This window comes from Filicampus tigris, chromosome 21 (assembly GCF_054856515.1).
Source record: "Filicampus tigris isolate MCC_2025a chromosome 21, RoL_Ftig_1.0, whole genome shotgun sequence".
Classification (NCBI taxonomy): Eukaryota; Metazoa; Chordata; class Actinopteri; order Syngnathiformes; family Syngnathidae; genus Filicampus; species Filicampus tigris.
The window spans coordinates 6863206-6888456 of NC_141237.1; the positions used below are offsets into that span (position 1 = coordinate 6863206).

Consider the following 25251-nt stretch of genomic DNA (forward strand, 5'->3'; position numbering starts at 1 on the left):
GATTGTTTTTCCCACAATAAAATCGAATCCAAGTCTTTTTTGTTGTTGTTGTTTTTAACTGCTTTTCATCAGGGTCCATCATTCCTCTGGGACAAATGTTCAGCTCTTAGTTGATACAAAATCAAACAATAAACAATAAACAATACTTAGAATCCCAGCAGCCTGATCTGATGACAAGACTTTTTTTTTTGGTCACATTTTATTTGTGGCACTATTCCTGTCAATTTCAAAACCGTAACAACTTGCGCATGTTACTGACACACCACATTTCTTGACTGTCACATCAGTTCACAGAAATGCTGTTCCCAATCCCAACCAACATGGGAACACAAAAATTGAATTATCATATGGGAACACAAAAATTGAATTATAAAAATTGTATGCCATGGCATTATCCTAAATATGCATACCTTTGTCCTACCATCAAATTTGTTTACCACACAAATAAAATATAACTTTTGACTTTTTTGTTTTCATGGTTCAGTTATTTAATCTTTTTTTTAATGCCTTCTGGGTATTTGTTTCCAAATAACATAATTCGTGAGGGACTTCTCTTTAAAAAAAAAAGGTAAATACGTTCATTAAAATATTTATATATATATTTTTAAAAATTCAAGAGCTGCTACCGGCCACAAGTCTAGTCAACTAAGATTTTGGCATAAGTAATGTGTCACAAGGTGATTTTCTGCTCGGATACTCGTACTTTTACTCAAGTACCGGTACTTTAGTTTTATTTTCGACGACATGGCTCCGCCCCCTGCATACGAATTATTTCCGCTTCCGGGTTCTTCGTCTTCGCCACAGATCTGTGGGAGGAAAGATGGCTGAGGCAGAACCCGACAGAAGAACTCTACTGTCCGATTTATGTTCGGAATTCTTGAATTTCTCCGCCAAAGACACCGCGTCGGTAAGCGTTTGAACCAGCTGTCAGCTCTTGCGACGATCGGCCCTTCCGCCGCCCCGATCCGTTTGACCCGCCTAACGTGTTGTTTGCGGGATTAATGTGCAGATCACTTGGTTACCGAAAGCTAATGCTAATGCTAGCTCCTCGTAGTGATGTATACAACATCTGGATGTCAGCTGAAACCTGTCAAAAACAACAGTCAGTGTGTCAGCCTTGACGTATGCGGTGAACACAAACTGTCGATTGAGCGCTCGCGTGTAAAGCGTTTAAAACCGCGCAATCGCACGCATTTCGACTATTTCAACCCTCTATAAACACAATCGTTTTTTTTTTTTAATCGTCTTTTGTTTCACACCGATTATGTGGCTCTAGATCGCAACATGTCTTTCTTTTACTATTCCAACCCGACTTTGACGTTGTCGAAATCGTGCACGTTATCAATTTCCAAGTGTCATAAATCATTCGGAAACCGGTAACGTTTGCGCAAGATCGCAAAGAATGAAACGATATGATGCGAATGGAAGTTTAAACTGGGGCCGTCAAGGTTTTTCAAGGTATTTCAGAGAGCATGTGTTTGATGACTTAATGTAAATAATACAGTAGAAAGAAGTGGGGGTGGATTTCAGAGCACCTGCATTGCTGCTTCCCACCTGTGATCTCTTAAATATTTACTGGTGGTTAGTTAACAAGGTAAAAAAAAAAAATGTTACATACCCATTACATGTGAGTTGTGTGACTTTGGTATTACGACAGCATATATGTATATTATTTAGCTTCTAATTTGTAATTCAAATTCTTTTGAAGGACGCAGTATTTGAAAATACCTTGCATATTCCTCCCCAGTTTCAACAATTGCACATTTGTTTAGCATGTTTTATGAAGGAGGTATCGAAAGACGAAAATTGTCTGATGCAGTTTGAAGGAAAATACCATTTATGCACATGTGAATCGAGTCATTTGTGTGAAGTGTACTTTTCTTTATAGATGTAGTGAGCAACTCCCGCCAGACTTAGTTACAAAAAAAAAAAACATCTCATATTTTCATGCTAAGTTATACTGTAGTACATACTTTTGGACACTGTATTAGCATGAATTAAATTGGATAAATTATTTCGTATATAAGTATGCAACACTTGTTTGTGTTTGTATGTTTAGAATTACCGTAACATCAATGCTAATCTGCGTTAGCCGTTTGATGTTGTTTTACATTATGATGCTCGCAGACTTCCGGTGTTAATTTTTCTTTCTTTTGTGAATGTTGTGAATATATATATATATTTTTTTCAAGAATATGTTCCCAGCAGGCCCACTACCTGAAATTCTGATTAATTTTGCCTTTGTGGAATAAGAGCTAAGCTGCAAAATCCACTTGTTTTTAGCCATCTCAGCGGGCGGCCATTTTGTCACTTCTGTCGACTGAGCACTTTTCTGAACGACCAATCACAGCTTGCCTGTTCTCTAAAGCTGAGCCGTGATTGGTTGTCACCTGAACCCTGAGCAGTTGCGATGTCATTTTCAGTCGACAGAAGTGACAAAATGGCCGCCCCCCTCGAGCTAGCTAAAAACGAGTGGATTATTCCACAAACGCGACATTTACCAGAAGGCCTTGTTCCAACTAGTGGGCTTGTATAGAAAATATTCTCGAAAAAAATATGTTTGGGTTGACTCCCCCCGTTTAAAACAATGACATTTCTGATGGCGAGCGATCACTGCACTTGAGGAACTTTGCTACCGCGCGAGCCTCAAAAATGTCCCTTTTTCCTTTTCCAGCGGTGGCTGGCAGAATCAAATCTTCAGGTGGAAATCCATCGTCACTTGGCGGAAAATGTACCCAGAATCCTTTGCTTGGGTCCCAGCGGCTGCAGTAGCAGGGAGGAGCAGCGGGAGGAGCAGAGGGAAGAGCTGGCGTGTCAGCTGCTCCTCTTGGCTCCCTTGGAGTGGCTGCTCCTGGGCGAGGATCCGGCCGCGGGCCTCCCTCTGCTGCAGGAGAAGAATCAGCCGTCGCCGCTGTGCGGCCACGTCTTCAAGGTCGGAGAGCCCACCTATTCGTGCAGGTAAAACACGCACCGCGCTGTACCCGTTTGCGCTTTTGGGGGCAACAGACACACACGCGACCCCTCAAGTGGGAATGCGATCTGTCCGAGTTCAGGGGTTCGACTATGCTGCCTGAATTGACCCTGAAAGGGGAAATCAACCCAAACGTATTTATTTATTTATTTATTTATTTATTTATTTTTTGATAAATATTGCATTTGTGGAATATGAGATATCCAGCTGCTATTGGCTAGCTCCGGGGGCGGCCATTTTGTCACTTCTGTCGACTGAAGATGACCTCGCAGTAGGGCTGCTCGATTATGGGGGGGAATCACGATTACTTTGGTAATCATTAAAATCACGATTATTGGGTAGAAAAGAAGAAAATGTTTAAACACCCCCAAAAAAATATGAAGACAAATAGATTTCATTGACATTTGTGAAATTTGTTTTTATAGAATAAGAAAAGGTGCAACGTGTGTAAACAAACAGCGTGTTGGATATAAATGCATATCAATCATCGTTTTTTTTGTTTGTTTTTTACGATTATGCCAATTTTGTAATCATGGCGTGTAATAATTGTAATTGAATTTCGATTAATTGCACAGCCCTAACTCACAACGACCAATCGCGGCTGACCTGTTTTTTGGAAACTGAGCCGCGATTGGTCGTTACCTGAGCCCTGAGCAGTTGTGATGTCATTTTCAGTCGACTATAGTGACAAAATGGCCGCCCCCTGATCTAGCTAATAACGGCTGGATATCTCCTATTCCACAAACGCAATATTTATCAGAATGCCTTCTTTCAACTAGTGGGCTTGCATAGAACATATTCTTGAAAAAAAAAAAGATGTGTGGGTTGATTTTTTTTATTTTTTATTTCTGCTAACAGTTTGACGTCGTATGTGCGCGTTTGCTTTAGGGACTGCGCAGCTGACCCCACCTGTGTTTTGTGCATGGAGTGTTTCCTGGGCAGCGTTCATAAAGATCACCGATACAGAGTGAGTACACAAGACTCAGGGAGTGACTCTTTGTCCTCGATATTCAAAGAATTGAGAAAATAAATCGAGTTCTTGCCCAAGGAGCTTTCCACGAACGCGGTCCAGTTGAATGTTGCGTCTTGAGCGCATGGGCGGAAAGCTGCTTGGACTTGATCTTCCTGTCAATCGAGCTCAGGGGAAAAAAAAAAAAAAAAAAAAAAAAATCCGAGCAGCTGCTTGTCTTCTGCGGGTGACACACCTGACTCCGTGTGTGTGTGTGTGTGTGCGCGTGTTTTCAGATGACCACGTCCGGTGGCGGGGGGTTCTGCGACTGCGGCGACACTGAAGCCTGGAAGAAGGGTCCTTACTGCCAGAAACACACACCCACCGCCAACAAAGACTCGGAGGAGGTGTGGAAGCCAATACTTGGCCCACGAGTACCTTTGAAGGCTTGACGAGAGACATCGCAAAATGCGGCCAGAGAGATCGATATGTTTTTTTTTTTTTTTTTTTTCCGTCGCCGATTCCGATACCGATTATTAGCGGTCAAGAGGGCCGATAACCGATATTTGGAGCTGATTTTATTTTCAGTAAAAAAAAAAAAAAAAAAAAAACTCTGTTCAAACGTCTTGAAGCTTATGTTTATTGAAATTTTTTTTCCCGATTTTTTTTTTTTTTTTTAATCAATTATTATTATTATTATTACTATACATTTTTGACAATATACGTCTTTATGAAATTCGAAAAAAAATTCAGCATGTCTTCAAAAGTTCAATGAAAAAAAAATAGCTCCCTTAGGAGAAATTCAATTTTCATTTACAATTACAATTATTACACTCCACGATTACAAAATTGACATAATCGTAAAAAACAATTATTAATATGCTTTTATATCTGACGCACTGTTTACACTAGAAAATCATACTCCAATTTATATATTTGCACCTTTTTAAAATTTCTTTATAATAACTCATAAATGGATTTTCATAATTATAGTGTTTCAAAGAAATTTGTCTTTTTACAGACCTTTATGAATTTTTTTAACGTTTATACATTTTCTAGTTTTGTACCCCCAAAAATGCATCGTTGAAATACCGGTAATCGTGATTTCAATTATTACCGAAATTATCGTGATTACTCCATATAGTTTTCGACAGTAAATGAAGCCCTCCAAAATCTCAAAATGACGGAAAAGTTCAACTTTCCCACATCAGATTTTCAAAAAAGGCCAATGCCGATATTCATCAAAAATGCCGAATATCGGCGCCGCTACTCGGCCCGGCCGATACTCGGTCTAGCCCTTGTTTAAACTGACATGGAAGCAATAAATCGTTTTTCCGCCTGGTATCTTCGGGGGTGGACAAAGTTGTTTGACTTTTGACACTTTTTGCCCCGCCCCCCCCAGGACCCCGCAGCCCAGCTTCCGCCTGACATGGTTGTGCGCAGTTACAACATTTTTTCCATCATGCTGAAGTACGCCGTGGACATGCTTACTTGGACACAAGAGGATCAGCTTCCCGCGGGCCTCGAAGCACCGTATGAAACGTGGCCTCACTCGATTAATTTTGCTTCCCAAGGGGACGAGCATTTGGACCGTCTGCCTTTTTTTATTGTGTGTGTGTGTGTGTGTGTGTGTGTGTGTGTGCAGCGAAAGAGGAGACAACTACTACTGCATGCTATTCAATGACGAAGTCCACACCTACGAACAGGTGATCTACACCCTGCAGAAGGCTGTCAACTGCAGCCAGAAAGAAGCCGTCAGCTTCGCCACCACTGTGGACAGAGACGTCAGTATTGCTTTCGATCTTGTTCATCGCTGACACGCCCCCGCAAATGAAAAGAACCCGATTTTTAATTGCAGGGCGGCATCACAAGGTGACCCAAAATAGCAATAGTGTCGAGGGATGTAACGAGTCACTCAAGCCCGATTCGATTTTCGATCTCCGCTTCCAGATTTTCGATTCGATTTCCGATTCCAGATTTTCGATTTCCATGCTTGTCTCTGTGCGCTAGTGTGGCGCTGCAGCCATCCACAAACGCAATAATGACCTAGGTATTTTATGTCTTTTGTTGGGTGTTGCTGTATAGGGAGGGCATGTGAGCGCTGAGCTGTCCGAGTTCAATTCATCTCCATTTGAATCGATTTTTCATCGATTTTCGATTCATCGTTACATCCTTAATAGTATTATACAATACAGCATAATGAGCACATTGGAAGAGTAACAATCAATTGAACCTAGTGATTGTTACTTATGTCGGTAAAATGGCTAGCATCTGCCCGATTAAATCACTGCTTCCTTTGAATCGATTAATTGGTTTGAATCGATTTTTTAATCGATTTTTGATCAATCGTTGCATCCCAAAGAGTAACATAAAGGTCATTGAGCCTAGCGATTGTTATTTATGTCGGTAAACTGGGCAGCATCAGCGTGATTACTGCTTCCTTCGAATAGATTAATCGTTTTTTAATCGATTTTTCATTCATCGTTACCTCCCTAATAATAGCACAACGAAGTAACATAATCATCAATTGAGCCTAGCGATTGTTATTTATGTCGGTAAACTGGGCAGCATCGGCGTGATTAGATCACTGCTTCCTTTCGAACAGATTAATCGTTTTTTTAATCGATTTTTCATTCATCGTTACATCCCTAATAATGACCGCTGAAATGAAATGTTGTGTTCGTTTACAGGGCAGGAAGTCGGTCCGATACGGAGACTTTCAGTTTTGTGAACAAGCCAAGACTGTTATCGTGGTAAGTTTCCACCTTTGGCTTCTTATTTCCACATCCTCACCTGGACAATCGACTCGTCACTGTTGCGGCTTTGAACATTTGCCAACTTTGTCCACAGAGGAACACCAGCCGCCAGTCCAAGCCTCTCAGAGTTGAGGTGATGCACTCGTCGGTTGTCGCCCATCAGTGTTTTGCTCTCAGAGCTCTCAGTTGGTTGGGCCAAATCATCCAATACTCTGGTACGTCTTCATTTGGGCGCACGGGCTTGTGTGCTTACGCTGTAAACATTTTTGGTTGCTTTGCGTTTATTCCAGATGGCTTGAGGAGGCTACTGTGCCAGGTGGGACTTGAGGAAGGTCCGGAAGGAGAAAACTCATCACTCGTTGACCGATTGATGCTCAACGACTCCAAGATGTGGAAAGGTTAGCGATGCGGCCAGTCACTCGAGCCTCGATCTCATTCGATTTTTTAACATTTTTTTTACACAGATCCATATTCAAGCGGTTTAACTCGATCCGTAATGGATTTTCGATTAATCGTTAAATCCCTCGCAAATGCGTGATTTTCATTTTTCCACCGTATCGTTGAACGCTTTCTCACTGGGCCTTTGGTAACGAATCAGACGGGAGTCCACCTGCCGGCGTCGCGTAAACTTTCTCCGGTTATTGATTCTCTCCAAGTGCGCTTTTGCTAACCGCGTGTTCTTCACCCCCTGCGAAGGAGCAAGGAACATTTACCACCAGCTGTTGATGAACAGCCTCCTTATGGACTTCAAGTACAAGAAGGTCTTTGCTATCCAGTTTGCCAAGGTATTACCCATTTATTCGGGATTGACCGATTATCGGCGTATATTGTCCAAAATGTATCGTAAGCGCCGTCCCCGTTTTAGAACTACAGACGCCTCCAGACGGATTTCATGGAAGATGACCACGAGAGGGTGGTGTCAGTGACCTCGCTGTCTGTCCAGCTGTTCACCGTGCCAACCATGGTGAGTTCTCCGATTTCCCCCCCCACGAAATGACGTTTCATCGTTGAGCAAGTGTGATGTGTCCCAGGCCCGGATGTTGATGGTGAAAGAGAACCTGATGACCACCATCATCAGGACGTTTGTCGATCATCTCCGTCACAGAGATCTGCAGGGGCGCTTTCAGTTTGACCGCTACACCGCCCAGCAGGCTTTCAAATTCGGACGAGTCCAGAGCCTCATTGGCGACCTCAAGTAACCACTTTATAATAGAGTTTGAGATCGTCGATTATCGGCTACAATTCTAATAATGATATCAAAAAAAAAAAAATTTTAGCTTTTTGCTGAAAATGAATATCGGCTCCAAATATCGGTTATCGGCCTCCTTGACGGCTGATAATCGGTATCGGCCTTTGAAAAAAAAAATCGGTCTATCTCTACTTTCTAACATAAATGCCTTTTATTTTATGCTAATAATGTATTGAAAAAAAAAAATCTTGGCCACAATCAAGCAGCCAGCTGCCCCCACTGAAACGATTTTGCGTGTGTCCAGGTACGTCTTAATCAGTCGACCCTCTGAATGGAGCGATGCGCTCAGAGAGAAGTTTCTGGAAGGTCTGGATGCTTTTCTGGAGCTCCTTAAGTGTATGCAGGTAATAAAGACGCAAGAGTGTGGACACGTGCGAAGAGCGCAGGGACCGATAACGTCGCCTCCGTCCGTCTTTCAGGGCATGGACCCGGTGGTTCGGCAAGTGGGGCAACATATCGAGATGGAACCCGAGTGGGAGGCGGCATTCACCCTACAGATGAAATTAACGCATATCATATCCATGATCCAGGAGTGGTGCTCCACTGATGTGAGACGGCACACCGCGTTACATATCGTCCAGGGATAAGAGTTTTGATTTTTTAATTTTTTTTTGTTTTGACGCCAATATTTTCCTGAAAATAAATATCGGCTCCCGATATCGTTTTTGGGCCTCCGTGACTACCGTATGTATCGGCCCTGAAAAAAACATACTGGGCTATATCTAATATTGTCGCTATCTAATTACCAGCGATAAGAAAAATAATAATTTCCGGCAAGGCGGACAGCACAAACGACATTTTGAACTTTTCGCTGTGAACTTTCAAGGTTGTCATCAATTGCCTCGATGCTTTTCTGCAATCAGTTTTCTCTCCCTCCAGGAGCGCGTGCTGATCGAGGCCTACAGGAAGTGTTTGGGCGCCGTCAGCCAGTGCCACAGCGGCCTTCCGGATGGCGAACAGCCGATTAGCTTGAGTCTGGCCGGCCATTGCGTGGAGACGTTTATGTACCAAGTGTCTCAGGACAAAGTGTCCATCCACCTGCCGGTCTGCAGACTACTTGCAGGTAATCTTGCTGCCTCTAGTATTTTCCCTTCGAAAACAGATTAAAAATGGATTGAAATGTAACGATTAAAAATGGATTGAAATGTAACGATTAATCGAAAAAACGATTAAAAATGGATTGAAATGTAACGGTTAATAAAGAATTTATGACAAATTGATTTAAATGTAATGATGAATCGAAAATCGATTACAAATGGATTGAAATGTAACGATCAATCGAAAATGGATGAAAAATGGATTTAGATGTAATGATTGATCAAAAATGTATTATAAATTGATTGAAGTGTAACGATTAATCGAAAATGGATTAAAAATGATTTGAATGTAAATATTGATCGAAAATTGATTCAAATGTAACAATTAATCGAAAAGCGATTCAAACCGATTAATGTGAATGTTTCCATCCCTTCGCCAGGTCTCCATGTTCTCCTGAGCAGGACGGACGTCGCAGCCCGCCTCCCCGAGCAGCTCCCGTTGGTAGGTGGCGATCGTTGCCGTCGGATACGCCAGCCGGAGAGGCCCCGGCCTTGCTTTTGCCAACTCGCCTTTTGGTGTCTTTTTCCGCTCGCAGGGGGAACTCAGTCCCCCACTTCTGATCGAACTCCCCCTGCGTTGCCTGGTGCTCTGCGCTCAAGTGCTGGCCGGGATGTGGAGAAGGAACGGCTTCTCCCTCATAAACCAGGCGAGGCCAGATTGTGGACCGCCGCCGCGTTATACTCCGATATATATATATATATATAAAGTGATATTTCTTTCTTTTTTATTTTTTTAGATTTTTTATTACCACAATGTCAAGTGCAGAGTGGAGATGTTCGACAAAGATGTGATTATGCTGCAGGTACAAAGCCACCACTTTTTTTTTTTGGGGGGCGTTTCTTAGTTTCCGTCTCTTTTCGCAGGCCGGCGCCTCCATGATGGATCCGAACCACTTCCTGATGATCGTTCTTAATCGCTTTGAGCTTTTCCACATTTTTAGGTTCGCCGACTGCCGGAAGAGATACAGACCGACCAATAAGGTGCGTTTGGGATTCAGGTGCTTTTTTTTTTTTTTTTTTCGCTGGTTTTTGCCCGCTTACCGCTTGCCCCCCCCCCCCCCCCCCCGCTTGTCATCCAGGATTTGGTGCAGCAGAACAATACCTTGATTGAAGAGATGCTCCACTTAATCATCACTGTGATCGGTGCGTCTTTTGTGACATTTTTCGTCATCTTTCGATTGTATTCACGTTTGTAACTGAGTAGGGATGTAATGATTCACTCAATCCCCGATTCGATTTTCGGTTCCCGATTTTCGATTTGATTCGATTTTTAAAAAAGTGCTACCATGCTTGTCTCTGCCCTCTGGAATGATTTTTTTATTTATTTATTTTTCTCGATGAGTTGAACCATTTCGATTTTTCGATTCATCGGGGAAATCCGAGTTGGCATCGATTATAGATTAATCGGGGCAAATCGATTTTAAATCGGCTTTTCCCCGATTAATCGACGCATCCCTGTAATTAAGCGATTGGCTCTCCCGTGCTGTCAGGCGAGCGTTACGTGGCAGGCGTGGGCCAGGTGGAGCCCTTTGACGAGGTCCGAAGGGAGATCATCCACCAGTTGTCAATCAGACCTATGGCTCACAGTGAGCTGGTGAAGGCTCTGCCGGAGAACGTAAGCCGCTTTCACTTCTCCCTCACAAAGCTCGGCCAGGCGCAATCGAAGGCAAGACTTTCCGATCTCTTTCCTTCAGGGAAACAAGGAGACGGGTCTCGAGCGCGTCATCGACAGAGTTGCTTCGTTCAAGTCAGTGCGGTTGTTTGATTTCAATTGGGATGTGCCCCAGCGGAGGTGAAATACGTGACCGTTTTTTTTTTTCTGACTTTGCAGGAAGCCAGGTGTGACAGGGCGCGGACTTTACGAACTGCGTCCCGAGTGGAACAAGCACTTCAATCTTTACTTCTACCACTACAGCAGAGCTGACCAATCCAAGGTACGCTAATCGCTACCGTTATTTTCTAGGGGTGGGAATCTATCGGTACCTCACCATTTGATTCGGTTCTTGGGATGTCACGATTCAGATTGCATTTGATTTTCGATTTTAAGTTCCTGGTATTCGATTTGATTTAAAAAAAAAAAAAGGCTACCATGCGTGTGTCTAGTGTGGCGCTGCAGCCATCGGCAAACAATTTGTCTCCATTCAAATCGATTAATCGGTTTGAATTGATTTAAAAAAAAAATTTGAGTGTTACATCCCTAATCGATTCCGATTCAGAGGCCTATGACTTGATCCGATTCCGATGCATCACCACGCTGGCTTACATTTTATTTCAATTTAATCTGATTACGCAACCTTTATTTGTCTCCGACCGATGCCAGTTTTGCTTGTTCCGCCATCTTGTCCCGTATTTGCTCAGCCTGAGCACAGACATCTGACATACAAACACACGTTTTAGTTTTTGGATTCCAGCTTGAAACATCGGTTATCAAGACTTCCGAATCGATGCGGGATCTTTTTAATACGGCAACCGATGCATCGGAAAAAAACGATGATCGTCCCCACCCTTCGCCTTTTCCATTCCGTTCTCGGGCGCGCGTTGTGACGACCCTACGGGGTGTGTGTGTGCAGGCAGAAGAGGCTCAGAGGAAGCTGAGGAGACAGAGCGGAGAGGACCCAGGTGAAAAGTCCCATTTCAACTCAATCTAATCGGCGAAAGCCAGACTGTCGATCAACTCAGCGGCTATATTCAGAGAAACTATCAAACAGTGACCGCATTTCCAGTTTGTCCGCTGGCACCCGGCACCTTTTCTCATGAGTTTGCTTTGTCCTTTTCTCGGAATATTAAAAGTCTGCTTGTGTGCCACGCAGCCCTTGCCCCCCCGGCCCCTCCCCCGCTATGCCCCCTGTTTGCCAGCCTGGTGAACCTTCTGCAGTGTGACGTGCTGCTCGCCGTGGAGGCCGCTGTGCTGCAGTGGGCCACGGAGCCGCGGGGAGGGGGCTGGACCGAGTCCATGCTGCAGAGGGTGAGAGAAATGCAAAATTGATCAGGAAACAGGAAATGCCGATTAGCGGCGCCGGTAATCGTTTTTTTTTGTTTTTTTTGACGATAATCGGCATCTGCCTTTTTTTAAACATTCCGAGGGCTCATAAAAAATCAATTAAAAACTGTTAACTTCAAGGAAGTATTTCTTTACATTTTAATTTTCACGATGCACTTTTTGTTTGTGTTTGAAATAAAAAAAAAAATTTTTAAATCAGTTTTTACTTACTGCAGAAAACGATATGGAGTTATATTGTTGTTTTCATTCTCAGCTCCCTTTGAGAATTTTACACCAAGAGCCATTATAGTAATAATAAGATAAAAGATCGAGATTATGTCAACCTGAAAAATTGTTGCGTTTACGTTTCACGATTTTTTTTTTTTTAACGATTTCGATGCCAATATTTCCCCTTTTTTCCTAAAAATGAATATCGGCTCTCGGCCTCCTTGGCTACTAATAATCGGTATCGGCCCTGCAAAAACTACATCGGTTCTGTCGGTATAAGGAGGTCAAGATGTGGTTTGTGCGGCCGCTGCGTAGGTGCTCCATTTGGTCGGCATGGCTCTGCTGGAAGAGCAGCAACAGCTGGAAAACGGCAATGGCGAGGATGACGTCACCTTCGTCTATACGGCCAAAATCACACGTCAGTACCGCGACAACACGTATCGACTTGTCGTTTGCCTGCGTGGAATCGAACCTGCGCCTCGATTTGTAGGTCCGGGCGACGCTCCGAGTACTTCAGGAAGTGTTCTTGCTTTGCTGGAGAGTCTACAGAATGCTCCTCACCTCGAGGTCCACAAAGACATGATCACCTGGATCCTAAAGGTACACGATGGATATCTCGCCTTGCCGCCTTCCCTCTTCACGACGGCTGTAACGATTCACTCAAGCCCCGATTCGATTTGATTTTCTCTTTCCGATTTTCGATTTTAGTTTTTTTTTTTTTTTTAAATGTCTACAACGCTGCTACATGGTGTTGCTGTAGAGGGCTTGTGAGTGCTGCGATGATTTGAATTGATTATTCGATTAATCGGGTTGAATCGATTTAAAAAAAAATCTGTTTGAATCGATTTTTTTTCCCATCAATTTGAATTGACTTTTTTAATTGGTTCGATTCTGATTTTTTTTAATCGGTTGGATTGCATTTTATTTCCTTTTTATCGGTTTGAATCGATTTTGTTTCTATCGTTTTTTTTTTTTTTTCTTCATCGGTTTGAATCGATTTTCTAAAATCGGTTTGAATCGATTTTTCTAAAATCGGTTTGAATCGATTTTTAATCAATTTTCGATGAATCGTCATATCCCTACTCTCCACGTCTCCTGTTTGTTTCAAATGAGCATTTATTTTGTGCACAGATGGTGGCGAACATCAAAACCATTCGGGAACGTTCCTCCTCAAGCTCCACCGTTACCATCAGCCCAGGGCATGGACCGGAAGAGGTCAGGCTCAAAAGCGCTTTCGCCGATTCAAATACAGTTGATGGTGGATCGCGTTTGCTGTCTCGCCGCAGACGATACGGGACAAAGACAAGGCGGAGAGGAAGAGGAAGGCTGAGATGGCTCGGCTGCGGAGGGAGAAGATCATGGCTCAGATGTCTGAGATGCAGAAACATTTCATCAATGAGAACAAAGAACTTTTCCAGCAAAGTCTGGAAGAGCTCGAGGCGTCCACGTCCGGCGATGCCGAGCACAGGTGCGCCACTGTACCGATTTGGCGCCCGGACGTATCCGCTACTTACCCAAAAATTGGGCCAACTTTCTCTCTTACCTTTTGCAGTCTCTCCAGTTCGGAGCCGTCCTGCGTCCCCCAGGTGTGCGTCGGCCCCGCCAGGGTGGCAAGAGGAGCCGAGCGGCGTCAGCTCGTCACTTGCATCCTGTGTCAGGAGGAGCAGGAGGTCAAATGTCACGGCAGGGCAATGGTGTTGGCAGCCTTTGTCCAGAGATCCACCGTTTTGTCCAAAAAACGCTGCCGCGCTTTGCCCAACGCAGGTGGGCTTGAAAGATGACGATTGGTTGACTATTATTAGGGATGTAACGATTAATCGAAAAATGGATTCAAACCGATTCATCGTTTTTTTTTTTCAATAGAACGGCATGACCCTTTGTTTATTCATCCTGACCTTTCGATGGGTATTCACACCACCAGCTGTGGACACATCATGCACGCCACCTGCTGGCAGAGGTGAGAGCCTGGAGGAGAGGGACCGGGTGAAAGGCTTCCCAGCAGGAGCGGTGGGGGGAAAAAAAAAAAAAAAAAAAATGTCTTTGCGTTCAGGTATTTTGAGGCCGTGCAGCTGAAGGAGCAGAGGCGGCAGCAGCGTTTGCGAGGTCACACCAGCTACGATGTGGAGAACGGCGAGTTTCTCTGCCCCCTGTGCGAGTGTCTGAGCAACACCGTCATCCCTCTGCTGCCACACACGCAAACGCCTGACCGGAAGTATGTGCACGCATGTTACGCGTTAGCTGCGTATAAAATAGCAGTTGAGCAAAGAATACACACAGAATGAATATGGTGTTATTTCTAAATGTACCGAATAATCGTATTCCTCCATTTGCGTTCCAAGTGTTGATCACCCCAGTCTGGCCGTTTGGCTGAAGACCACCAATGAGGAGATTGCGGCGCTGCACTATGCCCATAGAAAGCCTTCAAGTGGTCAGTCCCGTCAAGTGTCGCCGATTACCGAACGTTAGGGATGTAACGATTCATCGGGAATTGAAAATGCTGAAAATAGGCATCGATGCAAAAAACTTACAAATCGATGAATCGAGTCGAGGGACAAGCAAGGAGCCATTAAAAAAAATTGAATCGAAAATTGAGGACTGAAAATCAAAACAATTGAAACTGCTGAAAATATACATCGATGCAAAAAAAATTCAAAAATTGATTCATCGATTCGAGTCGAGAGACAAGCATGGTAGCCGTTCCAAAAAAAAAACGAATCAAAAATCGAGAACTGAAAATCGAATCGAGGCTTGAGTGAATCGTTCCATCCCTACGCACTATGCCCCAAGAAAGCCTTCAAGTCGTCAGTCCCGTCAAGTGTCGCCGATTACTGAACGTTAGGGATGTAACGATTAATCTGAAATCAATTGAAACTGCTGAAAATATACATCGATGCAAAAAAAATTCAAAAATTGATTCATCGATTCGAGTCGAGAGACAAGCATGGTAGCCGTTCCGAAAAAAAAAAAAAATCTAATCAAATCGAGAACTGAAAATCGAATCAAATCGGGAACTGAAAATCGAATCGAGGCTTGAGTGAATCGTTCCATCCCTACTGAGCGTGTGAGGATTTCTTTCCCAGATGCGACAGAAGAAGTGCAACCTCCAGTCCCGGAAGGATTCCGGCTTGATTTCACTCCGCTGTGAGCGAGCCCGTCACGATTTACTCGGGTCGTTTATGGCGCCCGCCGTTGACGCCCTCCTCCTCTCCCTCCGCCAGAAACCCCTTTTCCAGCAGCATCATCGAGATGATCACCACCTTCAGCATGTCGACCTACAAGGTGGGCCTGAAGGCGAACCCCAACGAGCAGGACCAGAGGGTCCCTGTGCTGAGTTGGTCCACTTGCGCGTACACCATCCAAGCAATCGGTACACACGCGCACGCACGCACACACACGCACACACGCACATTGCGCAATCACGGACCTCATTCCAACTGTGCCTCTGCTTCCAGAGCGCCTCCTGATGGATGAAGAGAAGCCTTTATTTGGAAGTTTACCCTGCAGACAGGTCATCTTCAAAGAGCATTTATGAGCCATATTTTTCGATATGCAGAATTTATCGTGGGAACCTATCTAAGTGGGAACCTATTCCTTCGAAGTCTTTGGAAAAAAAAAAATGAACTCAGCTGAGCTCTGCTCATTTCGCAGCCAAATTTGGAGGAGGGACACTCGCAAAGACGATTTTTTTACGTTTGGAAAAAGTTGCTCGACGGCTCAACGGAGGAAACCCAAATTCAAAGGCCATATAAGTTGTACGGCTTTGAAAAGAATCGTATTCACGGAACCAAAAAGAGCTGTTGGAACCGTCTTGGAATCAAAATACTTTGAATTTTTTCCTCAAGTAGATATCGTTTCCAAGCTTCGTAAATAAAAAAAAAAAAATTGTAATTGAAAAATACGATTAATCTCGATCAATGATGGAAAAATGTTGCGATTAATTCGTTTTAAAAATTGTCATCGCCTGACAGTGCTAGTTGTTCAATATTTTTCCCCCCCAAATATTTTCTCCTTTGGCTTCTTCGCCGAATATAATCGGCGACTTTTTTTCTGTCATCGGCTTCTCCAAATTTGCGATTACGCAATCGTCAATCCGGGGAACGTAAAAACCCCAAAAAATCCATGAATGTTTTTACCCCACGTTACAAATGGAAATTCCTTTCCAAAATCCGATTTTGTCGTACCAGCTGGCCTTGATCTTTTCTTAGAATTGCTCACAAGTTTATTGTATTTTTTTTTTTTTTTGTTGTCACCTGATCAATCGTCGTCGCGTTCCAGGACGACTGCTTGAGCTCGGTCGCCAGGTTCAGTTGGGCTTGCTGGACCTCCGCTTCGTTGCATCGGGTGCACACGCACTTCATCCGATTGTTTGCGGGTACGCACGCCTCATCCGAAAAAAACACCCCCCCAAAAAAAACAAAAGTCAAACAAAAAGTCTTTCTTTTTTTGGTGTTTCTTTTCTAGCTTTGGTTCCTGATCCTCGGGTCGAAAACACTCCGAGCATCCTGGACATTGACATGTTCCACCTTTTGGTGAGTTGAGCGCCACTCGATGCGTCCCGAGCTCAATCGTTTTGCACTCGATATCGAGGCCCAAGCGATCGTTTGCTTCCAGTTGCGAGCCAAACTCCGATTCGTGTCGTTTTTTTTTGTTTTTTTTTTTGCAGGTTTACAGCGTGTTGTCCTACACGTCCGTCCACAGTCTGGACCAGTCAGGGCGGCGCGCGATCGACTCGGCTCACGTGCACCTCCTTCACCTGATCACTGTTGCTCACCTGGTTCAGGTCCTGCTCACTTCCAACATGGGTACGGCGCACCCCTCCCCCCCCAAAAAATCTAGTTTTAGTTCCAGCTATCCTTATTAGAGGTGGACCAATTTTTTTTTTCAGATTACTAGTAGTCCAGAAGGTCGATAACCGATCTTTGGATCTGATATTAATTTTCAGTAAAAGAGAAAATAGCATAGAAAAAGTCTTTAAATCCTTCACTGCCATTGACATATTTATTCGTCTTTTATTTTCACAGTCCAGCCATTCAAGCCCAGGATTTGATTGATATATTTTTTCAAATGTTTTCAAAGGTTCGGGGTAAAAAAGGGTCTGAAAATGTCCTGCAGTGAATGAATTATGCATTATTGAATTTTTTTTTTTTAGATTTGCATAATGTGTATTTTTTATCATTATTATTACTCGTCAGCGCGTCTTAAAAATTTCAATGAAAACAACAACAAAAATATCTCCCTATAATTTTATATAAAGTCCCCCGAAAAGGACTTTCACACATCTTTGTTTTGATTTCAACACAGTTTTCAATCGATTTATTATCGGCCAACAGATTTGAAAAAAAAAAAAAAAAGGCCGGTGCCGATATTCGTCAAAACGCCGATAATATCGGTCTATCGCTAATCCTGATTTACCCGCCGGTCTGTTTGCAGAGGAATTGTGCATGGAGCAGGACAGCAAAGGATCGGAGGAGGAGGAGCTCACGTGCCAGCTGTATAGCACACTGAGGAAACACCTGGGCAGGTGAGGTCGAATCGGCGCCGGAAATTGGCAATTATCGATAATGCGCGATGGTGAAGTCATGATCATCTGATTTTAACTTTTTTTTCTTTTTTTTTAGTGTTTTACCTGAAGTGGCATCCTGGCAGCTGTGGCGTTGCGCGAAAGCTGGCGTCTCGCCGTTCCTGCGATGTGCCGCGCTCTTCTTCCACTACCTAAACTCCACAGCGCCACCAACTGACCTGCTCGGTAATAACGCCATCGTATTTGACAACTCGTGTGTCGTTCTCGAATGAAAACGGGCCTTTGGCGGGGCGCCGATTTGCCGCATAAATATTTTGGGGATTCAACGTTTCCGGACAAGAAAACCCTCAAGATCAGCGCTAGTGTTAATGTTGGAGATATGTGAGTCGGTATAAGCTCCATGATTAAGTAGGGATGTAACGATTAATCGAAAATCGATTCAAAGGAAGCAGTGATTTGATCACACTGATGCCGCCCGGTTTATGTACATTAATATAACAATCACAAGGCTCAATTTATTTTTATGTTCCTCTTCCAATATGCTCTTCAAGCTGTATTGTGATTTTATTGGGGATGTAGCGATTAATCGAAAATCGATTAAAAATCGATTCGAAGGAAGCAGTGATTTGATCACACTGATGCCGCCCAGTTTACGTACACAACAATCACAAGGCTGAATTTATTTTTATGTTCCTCTTCCAATATGCTCTTCAAGCTGTATTGGGATTCTATTGGGGATGTAACGATTAATCGAAAATCTAACCGAACTGCAGACGTAATCGAATCGGGGCTCATCCCTATGATTCAGATGGACTGTGTGTGTGTGTTGTAGGTACAGGACCCGGCCAGTGGGAGGCACTGTGTAGCTACCTGAGTCTGCCCCCCAACCCGCTGCAACTTTACCAGAGCCACCAAACGCTGCTCGAGCCGCTCATACACAGGTGGCGCCGAATGGACTTTTTCGCATAGATTTACGAAACGGAAAGTGCGGCGGGGCAACTTTCTGAAGCGTTGTTTTTTTTTTTTCCACTCGCAGTTGGTGTCGCCACGCGTCCGTCGGACCGACCTTGCGAGCGGGCGGAGTCAACAGGTTCCCGCGAGAGTCAAACCGGCTGATCGAGCTGCCTGAAGATTACAGCGTCCTCATCAACCAGGCGTCGAGTTTCACGTCAGTACGCGGGCGGGCGGCGGTTCGGCGCGTTGGCACGCGTGGGCAACGCCGCCTTGTTTTGCTTGCGCAGGTGCCCTCGGTCGGGAGGGGACAAGTCGCGCGCGCCCACTCTGTGCCTGGTGTGCGGCGCCATGCTGTGCTCGCAGAGTTACTGCTGTCAAACCGAAGTGGACGGCGAGGACGTGGGCGCCTGCACCGCGCACACCTTCACCTGCGGCGCGGGCCTCGGCCTCTTCCTCAGGTAGCCGTCTGGCCGCTTGCCATATTTGGGCCCCCGTTGAGCGAAGGTGTGGCCGCGCGTGTGTTTGTGTTCAGGGTGAGAGAGAGTCAGGTGTTGTTCGTGGCTGGGAAAACAAAGGGCTGCTTCTATCCTCCGCCGTACCTGGACGACTACGGCGAGACCGATCAGGGTCTCAAGTAAGCCTTTTTCTTGTTTTGTTTTTTTTTTACACATCCAGTTTGTCGTTACTGGTAAGTAAGGATTCAACGATTCACTCAAACCCCCGATTCCATTTCGTTTTCGATTTCCAGTTCCCCGTTTTCGATTTGATTTTTAAAATATGAGGACCGTGCTCGTCTCCGTGCGCTACTGTGGCGCTGCGGCCACCCGCAAACTATTTGTCTCGATTCAAATCGATTGATCGGTTTGAATAGATTTTTAATCGGTTTGGATAGATCTGTAATCGGTTTGGATGGATTTTTTTAAATCGGTTTGGATAGATTTGTAATCGGTTTGCATAGATTTTTAAAAATCGGTTTGGATGGATTTTTATAATCGGTTTGGATGGATTTTTAAAAATCGGTTTGGATGGATTTTTAATCGGTTTGGATGGATTTTTAAAAATCGGTGCGGATAGATTTTTAAAATCGGTTTTCGATTAATCGTTACATCCTACTAATAAGACAATAAGCCACTTTTGACCCACTGTTACAAAATTAAACCTCACTTGTAAACTACTATGCTGTACTAGCGCTACAAAAAAAAAAAAAGACTAAAATAATACGAAAACAAAAGTCAAAATGAAATAAAAACTAACAATAATGAAAAATCCCAAATTTTTATGAACCTGGCAATTGTGGATTTTTTATTTTATTTTTGTTGAAGTGGCGTGTCGTGTCCGTTGCAGGCGGGGGAATCCACTCCATCTCTGCACGGAGCGTTACAGGAAGATCGAACGGCTGTGGCGTCAGCACGGCATCGCCGAGGTCATAGGTCACGCTCAAGAGGCCAATCAGACGCTGGTGGCCATCGACTGGCAACACCTGTGATGTCGAGCCGAAGCCGCGTGATTGGATAGCAGAACTTGGCCGCCTCCCCTTTTTTGCTTTTGATCGCGTCCTCCTGCTTCACGGCCGCCGATCAGCGATCGCCTCGGATCAGCTTTCAGGGATTTTTTTTTTTTTTTTTTTTGTCTCCACTTATCGGAGGCAAAAAAAGGGTCAGCAAAAAAAAAAAAAAAAAAATGCATCGGCCTATGATGGTTATTAGTCTGGAATTGATCAGTGGAAATGACGTCTGACTTTGAAAGCCTCAACTCTCAGACTGAAAATGTGAACAAGTAGCAGCACATTCACCTTTTTTTTTGTTTTTGTTTTTTTTTTAAATGAGACTGAGTTGAGCGAGGGGCGATCACTTTTACAACATATCAAGTGACATATCAGAGCTTTTTCTCATCAGCTGATGCTCCTGATACTGTATTTTATTTTTATTTTTTTTGCCTCGTGCGTTTGCTTGCAGAGAGAAGCGTGCGGTGTGACCTCCTTTTACAATGCTGAATGCTGAATGCTTCCTCTTTTCCAAGGCTTGGGACTTTTGACATTTTCCATCTGAGTGCATTTTTTTTGCGGGGAAAAGTGAAAAGCGGCGTTTGATTTATTGTATTCTCTCATTTCTCTGTCAAAAAGCAGCTTTTGTGTCAGAATGTGATGGATTTTTTTTTTTTTTTGCTAGTTTCTTCGCATCTGCGCAGCATGTTGCCAAGTCGCCGTGGCTTCGTTTATCAAATCTGACTTGTCAATATGTGAATTCTTGTATAAATGAGTAGATTATGTACAAATTGTATAAGAATAGCCAACAATAATAAAAAAAAAAAACTTTAAAGAAGCCACCAGGGTTGTCGCTACGATTGAGATTCTGACAAAATATTTGCCACTCAATATGTCGCGGTGACCAAGGACTCTACGTAAACGATTCGTGGCTGCCGCTAACGGCTAATAGTCTCGCGATAAGACCCCGGAGCTGTCCAACAATATGCCCGACGTAAACCAACGTCAAGAAAGGACCCATTAGCTGCCCGAAAACATGCCTGGTGCGAAACACACGAATTAAAACACTAAACCAATGCCTGTATAAACGAAGCAGTAATGGGGAATTTACAACACGATAATAATAATTCAACTCATGATAGGCCAAAAATAAATGCATGTTTTGCAATATTTTAATTTTAGACAACAGTGGCAAACGCTGCCTTCACTTCATACAACATAGTCAATGTCAGCAAATGAACATCGATTCATAAACAGTGGAATTGTGGTACTGAATTGGAGGGACTGCCTGAGCATTTATTTCAATAAATAATCAAACTTTTCAACATTATCTACATATGTGAATAATCATCAACAAAAAAATGTATACACACTTAATGCATGCCCGTTGCAAAAATGACCAGACTCCACCATTCGTAACTTGGACAAATCGGATCCTTTCCCAAAAGATTATTTTTAATAAATATTTCTCTAATTGTTGATATTGACACAATTACATAACCATGTTCATTACTGGGGTATTATATACCCGCTTTATATACCAGTGTTTAATATGAAAGTTTATGGAAAAATAACATGGTTGTTGTCAAATTGTCAAAAGCACATGACACGTGCTTGTTACATGCAGCACGGTAATAAATCACATAAAAAATTGAGGTCAGCCAGGCGACAAAAAAAAAAAAAAAGATCAACATGAAACAGATAAGTGAGCTACATTAATAATAGAAAAGCCATAAATATCAAAATGCTTCAAAATGAAGGCAGGCTCTCGTCGCCACTGAACAAACTCAACATTCGAGGAAAGCTACAAGCGAACCCCTTGAATTGGAATACAATACCATAGAAATAACCGTAGAAAAAAATTAGTAGCAAAAAAAGTGGTATCTGCAACATAATTGTCTTTGCACTCTTGGGTGTGCCCAGTTTCGTTAATTTTATCACCTGGCTACAATATCATTTGATTGCAATCAAATTGGAGATAGCTACACCTTGTTCGGATTTGGAATTACTCTATATGTCCTTCTATTGTAAAATCCACAAAAATGGCCACCTTTCTCCAAATGACGTCGAACTGGGAAAAAAAAAATAGCAAAAAGCCCACATAAGCCCAAGGATGCGACGTATTGCTGCTGCGTGCAGAGAACCACCCCACTCAATCGCGGTCAAGATGTCAGTGGAAGACTTCAAGATGCTTGGTGCTCCAAGGTAAGAGCTAGCTTGTGTCACAGTCACCTTGAGCCAGAGGGAATTTGTAAGCGTAAATGCAGAAACATCTCAAGGGGGTCTGTTTGTTTTATTCGTTTGCTAGATTGTGCGTTTAATATTGGAGTTAGGCGACGGAGGCAATTTGCACTCGCGCGCAACCCACGCGCGTTGTTTTGGAAATGTTGTTGCGGTTTCACTCCAAGTCGGGAGGCGTCGCTGTGGCTGATATTGGAGGAGGATACCGCAGGACGGAATTTCCTCTGCCTTTTATGGCCAGTTCCGGTCGGCGTTTTTACTGCCGAGCAACGATCAAAAAGACAGCGATATCAATGGATATCGCGCCTGCTGCGACAAAGGGACGTAGATGACTAGACGATGCATTTAATTGTATTGCGAAAACGATCTGGAAGTCAGTCATAGACGGATGTAATGGAGAGAATCCGGCCACATTTCAAAATAAAATATTCTCAGCCTCGGATAAATAAACCGGAAGTACCGCACGTTTTTTAGACTGACTTTTGAGTTTCTATTCTACATACTTGGATTAGGAGTCCTTCCTATCTGAATGATTTCTGTACTCTCTTTCCCCATCGTTAAGGGACCAAAGCTACTGTAAAATGTTTTTTTTTTAAATATTAAACTTAGTGACATTGCATAAAAAGAGGGGGGAAATGGCTTTCTTAAATGCTTTGTATATTCGTGGCTTATCTTCCCAGTAGATATCTTACCTAGTCAATTTGAAGTGCTTTCCTTAACTCTAAACCCTAATGCTAAATGATCTGAATAAATAATATTTCCTCCTACTTTTCCTGTTACATTAATATATGATTGTAAACTTGCATGGGTCACTCCAACTCTTGGCTTCCAAATAATTCTACCAAGAAGGCTTTCCCTTCATTAAATACCAGATGTGATTGTTTCTTTGGCGTCCATTTGATCAATCACTGTCCACGCTCTTCATTAGTGCATATCCAGCAGCGCCGTTCTGCGTGTTTTTAGTTGCTGTATTTTCGGACTATAAGGCGCTCCGGGTTATAAGGCGCAGTCTCAATGAACAGGTCTATTTTGGGGAAATTTCCAGATACAGGGTGCATCGGGTTATTAGGCTCATTACTGCACATTAAGGGAGTAAAGCAAATGAGTCAAAACTTTATTCAAATTCAATTCGATGTCCATGTATAAGCCTCACCCGATTATAAGACGCACTGTCGATTTTTGAGAAAATAAGGATTTTATAGTCTTACAGTCCGAAAAATACGGTATGTCCAATAAACTACCTGAGCATGTCAACTATTAGTTTGTCACGCTGAATTCACGCATCATTTATGCCTGTATATAAACGGAGATAGTCAGTATTTGTACCTGTTTTCAATAGCATCTCACCTTTTCATTGAATGATTGAAATTTGAGTATGATTGTTGCATCTTAAAAAGATCATTTGTGCTGCAAAAGGTTTTTGAGTAACAGAACTAAGGATTCGTAAAAGAAGAGGAAAGTGGTGGCATTTTAAACAAGACATTAACTGTCAAGTTGTCATCAATGGTTTTATATATACTGTACGCTATATCTGTTGCTATTAGCATCCGGGTACGTGCATGTTGGCTGCATGTTTTATGATTGATACCATTGTACATCCCCCTAACACGAACGTAGCTCTGCTGTGATGCCTGAAAGGCCGCTTCCTGTCACAAATGTGAGACTAATACACAGTACCATAACATTCATTTGACATACGTATATCCACATCACCGACATCTTTGCTCAGTCCGCACAATCACAGAATCCCGGCTGTGTCCGTCCGTCCGTCCGGCGCGTGACGCCTCCGGTTCAATGTTCCAAGAAGACGTTTGTTTGTCCTCGTCGATTGCTTCCTGCGTCTCACTCCAGACCAAATGTGCTGGTTTCCTCCACGGCCGTCAGCAATTTCTCGTACAACATAGTGTACGAAGGGTATGGAGGCAGGTCAAGACGGTTAAAACAGGTGTGGGCCCTGACAAAGGGAAAATAAGGTCAGTGATGCAAGGACTGTAGGGGAAAGTAGTGCTTTGCTGCATTTTCTGACACAGACCTACTTTGAAGTGAGTTGAGGAGCTTAACTTAGACGAACCAGGACTTTGCCACCACCTTGTGGCATCTATAACAACTATCAACCATCTTGGCAGGGCCCTCTTTGGTACCTTAAAGAGGGAGTCAACCTTATTTTTTCAAGAATATGTTCTATGCTAGCCCACTAGTTGAAACAAGTCATTATTATAAATATTGTGTTTGTGGAATAAGAGTTAATCCACCCGTTTTGAGCTATCTCTTGGGGCGGCCATTTTGTCACTTCTGTCGACTGAAAATGACATCACAATGACCAATCACGGCTGACCTGTTTTCTGAAGCTGAGCCGCGATTGGTCGTCACCTGAGCAGTTGTGATGTCATTTTCAGTCGACAGAAATGACAAAATGGCCGCCCCCTGAGATGGCTCAAAACGGGTGGATTTTGCTGCTTAACTCATATTCCATAAACGCAATATTAATCACAATGCCGTGTTTGAACTAGTGGGCCTGCTGGGAACATATTCATGAAAAAATATGTTTGGGTTGATTCCCTTCTTTAATAAAATCCAGCATGTTGCCATAATTTACAGTTAAGTGTCAAATTATTCATATTCTGGCCATATTTTGAGTGAAAGTGATTTGTATTTTTCATTTCTTGATCAAGTCTCTTTTGACTGGCAATGACCCCAAAAAGTAACAAATGACTCAGATGTTCTGAACATCCTATTAACATGTATTCTTTTTTTCTTTCACATTTGGGAAAGTACTCATTACCTTTGTCGTGATTTGTTCGTCTAGATTTGACGTCGCGTTT

General features: G+C 43.3%; 2 protein-coding genes across 5 annotated transcripts in view; one reads left to right on the plus strand and one right to left on the minus strand.

Moving 5' to 3' along the window:
* The first annotated feature begins 763 nt into the window (after positions 1 to 763).
* On the plus strand, positions 764 to 21030 carry ubr2 (ubiquitin protein ligase E3 component n-recognin 2). 2 transcript variants are annotated; one of them, XM_086020027.1, is made up of 46 exons: positions 764 to 907; positions 2675 to 2958; positions 3860 to 3938; positions 4217 to 4327; positions 5323 to 5453; positions 5566 to 5704; positions 6611 to 6673; positions 6771 to 6891; positions 6967 to 7074; positions 7373 to 7461; positions 7542 to 7640; positions 7708 to 7871; positions 8170 to 8269; positions 8345 to 8473; positions 8805 to 8988; positions 9403 to 9464; positions 9559 to 9669; positions 9760 to 9825; positions 9887 to 10003; positions 10102 to 10165; positions 10513 to 10637; positions 10717 to 10769; positions 10854 to 10956; positions 11593 to 11641; positions 11833 to 11987; positions 12546 to 12648; positions 12721 to 12830; positions 13362 to 13445; positions 13517 to 13698; positions 13783 to 13994; positions 14094 to 14187; positions 14281 to 14442; positions 14570 to 14658; positions 15311 to 15371; positions 15449 to 15597; positions 15683 to 15738; positions 16506 to 16602; positions 16692 to 16759; positions 16894 to 17032; positions 17661 to 17751; positions 17849 to 17976; positions 18584 to 18692; positions 18788 to 18919; positions 18993 to 19163; positions 19238 to 19339; positions 20050 to 21030. In XM_086020027.1, the coding sequence occupies exons 1-46, from the start codon at positions 821 to 823 to the stop codon at positions 20189 to 20191; spliced, it is 5274 nt and encodes a 1757-aa protein (XP_085876153.1). In that variant the 5' UTR covers positions 764 to 820; the 3' UTR covers positions 20192 to 21030. The 2 variants fall into 2 exon arrangements, with proteins under 2 accessions (XP_085876153.1, XP_085876152.1); XM_086020026.1 differs by having other exon boundaries at positions 13517 to 13994.
* A 312-nt stretch (positions 21031 to 21342) lies between these two features.
* Positions 21343 to 25251, minus strand: part of hecw1a (HECT, C2 and WW domain containing E3 ubiquitin protein ligase 1a) — a 28974-nt gene continuing 25065 nt past the window's right edge. For all 3 annotated transcript variants that reach the window (XM_086020031.1, XM_086020029.1, XM_086020030.1), the window contains one exon: positions 21343 to 24383. In XM_086020031.1, the coding sequence (XP_085876157.1) occupies positions 24272 to 24383 (112 nt within the window). In that variant the 3' untranslated portion in view covers positions 21343 to 24271. The remainder of the gene's footprint in view (positions 24384 to 25251) is intronic.

Coding starts and splice junctions, on each gene's coding strand:
- ubr2 (XM_086020026.1), top strand. CDS start 821: ATGGCTGAGGCAGAACCCGACAGAAGAACTCTACTGTCCGATTTATGT. Junction 5,705..6,610: donor CCACCACTGTGGACAGAGAC/GTCAGTATTGCT, acceptor GTTCGTTTACAG/GGCAGGAAGTCGGTCCGATA. Junction 14,443..14,569: donor ACGCAAACGCCTGACCGGAA/GTATGTGCACGC, acceptor TTGCGTTCCAAG/TGTTGATCACCCCAGTCTGG.